Source organism: Chenopodium quinoa, unplaced genomic scaffold (genome assembly GCF_001683475.1).
Source record: "Chenopodium quinoa cultivar QQ74 unplaced genomic scaffold, ASM168347v1, whole genome shotgun sequence".
In the NCBI taxonomy this organism is placed as follows: Eukaryota; Viridiplantae; Streptophyta; class Magnoliopsida; order Caryophyllales; family Amaranthaceae; genus Chenopodium; species Chenopodium quinoa.
The window spans coordinates 1,328,039-1,333,297 of record NW_018742204.1 but is presented as its reverse complement, the minus strand read 5'-3'; the positions used below and the strand labels follow the sequence as shown (position 1 = coordinate 1,333,297).

The window sequence follows — 5,259 nt, the reverse complement described above, 5'->3', positions numbered from 1 at the left end:
TTTTTGTAACTGGCATTGTTGGTTGCGAATGCCACCGTTACAACTAATGAAAATTATTTGTAACCGGCTCATGTTAGTTACAAATAATGTACTATTCGTAATTGGCTTAACATAATGCCAGTTACAAAAAGTCTATTTTCCAAGTTGGAAAGCATACTATTCGTAACTGGCACTAAGTTTAGCCTGTTACAATTAGGGTATTACTAGTAACTGGCAAATCTTAACGCCGATTACGAATATATTTTTTTATTTTTTTTCTAAAAAATACTTTTAGTAACTAGCATTAGATTATGCCAGTTACAAATAAATAAATAATTTTTTTATATAAATATTTGATTCGAATACAATTATGGTAGTATATCCTATAAAACGACCCATCGTCAAACAGGTTACAGTGAGAATTGGGGAAGAAGAGAAGGATAAAAAAGCCAGAACTTGAACTTTTCAACCTCTATAAATCTCTATTTCCTTTTGAAGTATACATACATGATACAAGTATCTCATAATAAAATAAATAAATCAACTGACACACCCAAAAGCTCTAAAGATGGCTCACACAAATTGAAAATCAGACATCATGCAATTCCTAGCACCAAGGTCCAATGAATGATTGAGATGAGATATGAGGAGGAAAGACCCTGTTTTCTGCAAAGCTTCAAGAAGGCAGATGTTCTTTGCACAGTCTTTTCCCAAGGTCTCGGGGCTCATATCTAGAGCCTTTTAACTTTATGACCTCACTTGATACTCCCATGCACGAGTTAGAGCTTTGAAACCCTTGAAAGGCCGATTCTCTACATTTGACACTTCAAGCTTATCTATTTTCAGGCCAGAAAGAGCAATACCCATGATGCGGAACTCTGCTACCTACAAAAGTTGGGAATACATGAAGCTTTTCAAATCCTGCTTCAAGCATTAATGTTCTTGTCAAATAAGGGGCTTTGTCCTTTGGTATTCCGCCAATAGACCAAGAACAGACCTGAATTTGTGTACAATGTAAGTTCATGGATCAGTCAAGTCTAACAACTCCCCCCACATAAGAAGAAAAAGAAAGAAAAAAACAATCAATCATTCGTTCAAAGCTAAATAAGGAAAGGTAATCTTTGTACTAATAGCTGGAATCATATAAAAATGTTACCTTGTTAGCAAGGATGTCCACTGTTCCATGATTTGCTGTCAGATCTGAAGATACAACACAAGGATGAGAAACGGAGAGTAACTGAGAAACTAGCTGATGAATTAAGGAATTCAGTTCTGAATCTTATCTCTGAATTCAGTTCTGAAATTCAGCTCTAAATTCAGTTCTGGAATTTAGCTCTACCCAATTTCAAAGCCATCACAATAGCGACTAGTTCATTTTCTCTAAGTTGCCTAGACTAGTTCATTTTCTCTACGTTGCCTATAATGAGAAGGTTCATATCAAATAACCAATGGGAAATTAATCACAAATAACATAAGAAATTTACAATACGAATTGTTAAAAAATTAATATAGGATGTAGAAGTAAGAAACTCAGTGTTTTTTTATTTTTTTGGAAATCCACAACAATTATTTGATAGAGCCAACAATTAAATATAAGTGAAGCCACCACAGCTAAGATAGAGAAAAACTAATTTACTTGGGGAAGATCCTTGTTAAATTTTCGGATATTCAAATTGATCTAAATTGATCAGGTTAGTCATTAAATTATTATTGGATAGCATCATGAAATTAATTAATTTTTACCCACTACAAAGCACATGAAAAGATGCAGCGATTCATACCTAGTCCTTGATACGCATGCTCATTGTCGGTATATATGTCAGATTTAAAGATTGTGCTGTAATTTTCAGCAAATGCAATATAGTGTGCAGCCCCAACCTAACAACAATAAAAACAACAAATGTTGGTATTAAATATAAACTACTCCAAAAGCAAAGGTAGTTGACAATGCACAAATTTAATGTTTTGGTCTTCCACAAAGATACTCAAAGAAAAACTGTGCAACCCCATTGCAGCAAGCAGTCAAGTAAAATATGATGATTACCTTTTTCTGGAATCCGACAATCCCTCAGAGAACTCAATTTGACAATTTGGTATGACAAAAACATAAGTCTTTAAGACCACATATTTGACAATTTGGTACGTAATAAATAGATAAACGACCACATAAATCTGACATAGAACTCAATCTTGTACCTTTGGCATATCGGAGATAGCAGCGCCAAGAAAAATCTTGGAATAAGACCAATTTGATAATTGAATAAAAATTATCAAATTTATCGAACCTGATATTTGTTCGGGAAGTAACAGTTTATCTTTGATTTTAGAGTAGGGATTAAATTTAAAGAACAAGATAGGTAAACAACGCCACAAGTTAATTAATTATCAATTAGCGTGACAAATTTTGTAGAAAATTCGTACATTAATAATGGACAAAAATAAATAATACACCTACCTGATGCTTGCAAGATTTAAAGGTAAGCTCCATATTGATCACAAAATACAAACTACAAGGTTAAACAATACCAATCAAATACACCAGTATAAAAATAATCAAAGGTGGCCCAACACTAAATGCTTGATTAAATCCAAAAAATCACTCAATTATATATGGGGGAAGGATTTACAGAGAAAAACAAGGGTGCTAAACAATAAAAATAGCAACTTTAACAAGAAAATTTTGATTCAACTATCAAATTAGGCTCATAATCTTGTAATTTTCGAGGCTATATCGTGTGAATTAGATGAATAGGGAAAAACTAATTCAATTTCATACCTCAAACTCGGCTGGAATAGCAACTCTCAGAATAAGGTTATGAGTTAGCAAAGGCAATTTATGCATAGCACAAGTAGATTAGCTAAAAAAAAGACATTGTTAGTTAAATGACAAACATCCTATGTCATATTATATCAACCTTAGATTGCATCACTTATCTCCAAGACATATCGAAATTCGAGCAATCAAGCAAACATATTTGCTATGCCACTGAAAGGTACTAGTACATTTCTGTTATAAACGGAATTGCACAAATAAAATAGTAAGAACAATGTTACCGAGAATAAGACTGAGTCGCGGACTATGTCGCTCTCTTTAGAACATTCGCGGCACTGCCTCAAACTTGTGCAAGCAGCTCGTACCAAACCGGATGCCCCCAGGATAAAACAGTCTTTCACAAGTATAAAATACCGGCGGTTTTGCACCGAACCAGCGGACAACGGAACACCAGAAAATCAGAAAGAAACCGCTCGACTGTTTTGAGAGGGAGAGAAAATATATTTTGCAAAGTGGTTTTTTGTATTTTTTCGTGTGTATAAAAACAAAGTTGGAACCGTCCTTTTATAGGTAAAGATACGTAACAGCTTAAGCATGAAAACGGGAGAAAGATTAGCAACGTTTACTGCAATTAGTGTATCCGGTAAGCAAGAATCAAGGCATTAAATCAGTGTAACGGTTAGCAGTAAAACAGCAACGAGAATCAAGCAATGTAACGGAAAAGTTTAAACCAAAACAGTAAAACGTTTTGTAACTGAATATTAATCAAACCGGTAACAAAAATTAAGTTTGTTTAATAACCCAAACCCGACCCGGCTCGGTTCGGCGCGCGTGTGTGTGATATATGGTTTACCATATAGGTCCTCCCTCTCCACAAAATGTGGGTAGCCCAAGGGCCACACCCCTTTAGCCCACTCTCTATATTATAAAGAGAGTAAAACTCTCATTTCCCACCAATGTGGGACTTTGAGTTTTTTCACAAAATTCAGACACTACACACTTGTTGTTCCAACAATTTCAAGCTTGTAAATTATGGTATTGCATACGTAATAGCTCAGTGTACTAAAAATTGATGATTCTCTCACAATAAAAAAACAATCATGCCCACATAAAATTAAACCCAAATTAAATAAAAAAAAAAAACGCAAAGCAAAAAATTCAACCAGCCCAAACACTTCCATCAATACGAAGAACTGCAGTAGCAATAAGATAGTGGCCATTTCGAATAAATTGTAAACATTAATACAATTTATTTCCCTCTTTTACACAATTAAGAAGAAGAGGAGAACCAGGACAGCGGCATTAACGGCGATGTAAGACAAATTGATGAACCCCATACCCACGAATCTCCCTCTCTCGCACCACCATACCGAATGGAGTTTTTGATTTTCTTCTGAAGTACCTAGATTGTGAAGTTGATATTCAATGATCACAAAAGAAAATATCTTCAGCTCAAGAGGTGCTTAAAAGGAAGATAAATATATCAAAAGCTACTTCAATCGAGGACTCAAAGGTACACTTCAATGACAGAGGCTCAAATCTAACTTTTCATCAAACGATTTGGGGGAGAATTTCAAGAAAGAGAAAAGCAAAACTAAACCCTAAAGTTGCTACCAAGTCGATTGAAAAATTAATTACCCCAACTCTCAAAAATCCCACAAAATCAAGTTGAATTTGAGTACTTTAAACGATTCTAATTCATCACCCGAAGAAGGTGGAAAGAAAGCAAATTTAGGAGCCCAACTGACAATAATATTTATAATGAACCTTAGGAGAAATTGGTATTCGATAATTACAGCAATAAAAAAGGAAAAAAATGCTTACTTGAGTAACCGCTTCAATGGCTAAGGGAAAGCTCGAAAACTACTTCGATGAACTAAAAACCCTAGCGTTAGCCATGGAAAGAGGGAAACGGAACGGTGATTGATGCCATTTTTGGCGATTTGAGGAAGAAGCTTAAGGAAAAATGAGAAAAGATTGAGGGAAATGAGAAAAACAGGAAAGAGAAAGAAGGGGCCAAAGAGGACGACAAAAGGAAAACCAAGAACAAGCCACACGTTAAAGACTAAAAAGACAAAACTACCCTAGGGAAATTGGGCAATTCAACAAAGGGGCAGAGGGCAAAGACGTCATTTCCTTGTTCATAAGGAACAGTAAATGTGCAATAGTGGTGCCTGGGCCTTTTATATAGGTTAAAAATTAAAGATAAAGAAAGATTAAAGATTATAGAGGGGTTTAGATATATAGATTTCAACAAGAAATTCCTTTTAAAGAAAACCCAACGAGAAATTGTTTCCTTTCTTAAAAAAAAAATTCAACGAGAAATTGTTTCCTTTCATTAAAAAAAAATAAAAAAAAAATTGTTTCCAATAACTTAATATTTGTAACTGATGTTTGTAAGTTAGTAACAAAATTTTTGGTCAAAGTTTCTTTGACTAAATATTTGTAACTGGCGTTTGTAAGCTAGTTACAAATGGTTTGGTCAAAGTTTCTTTGACCTAATATTT

The 5,259-nt window shown here is 34.3% G+C and overlaps 1 protein-coding gene across 4 annotated transcripts; it reads right to left on the bottom strand.

Moving 5' to 3' along the window:
* Positions 1-420: 420 nt before the first annotated feature.
* LOC110699932 (AP-3 complex subunit mu-like) lies at positions 421-4,932 on the bottom strand. 4 transcript variants are annotated; one of them, XR_002507103.1, is made up of 4 exons: positions 4,577-4,932; positions 1,761-4,154; positions 1,136-1,179; positions 421-976 (listed from the first exon to the last, which is right to left on the bottom strand). XR_002507103.1 is itself a non-coding variant. In XM_021877503.1 (4 exons), the coding sequence occupies exons 1-4, from the start codon at positions 2,465-2,467 to the stop codon at positions 727-729; spliced, it is 312 nt and encodes a 103-aa protein (XP_021733195.1). In that variant the 5' UTR covers positions 2,468-3,628; the 3' UTR covers positions 421-726. The 4 variants fall into 4 exon arrangements, 2 of the variants coding, with proteins under 2 accessions (XP_021733195.1, XP_021733147.1); XR_002507122.1 differs by having other exon boundaries at positions 1,761-1,857; positions 4,577-4,793; XM_021877503.1 differs by lacking the exon at positions 4,577-4,932 and having other exon boundaries at positions 421-864; positions 1,761-1,857; positions 2,435-3,628.
* Positions 4,933-5,259: the final 327 nt, after the last annotated feature.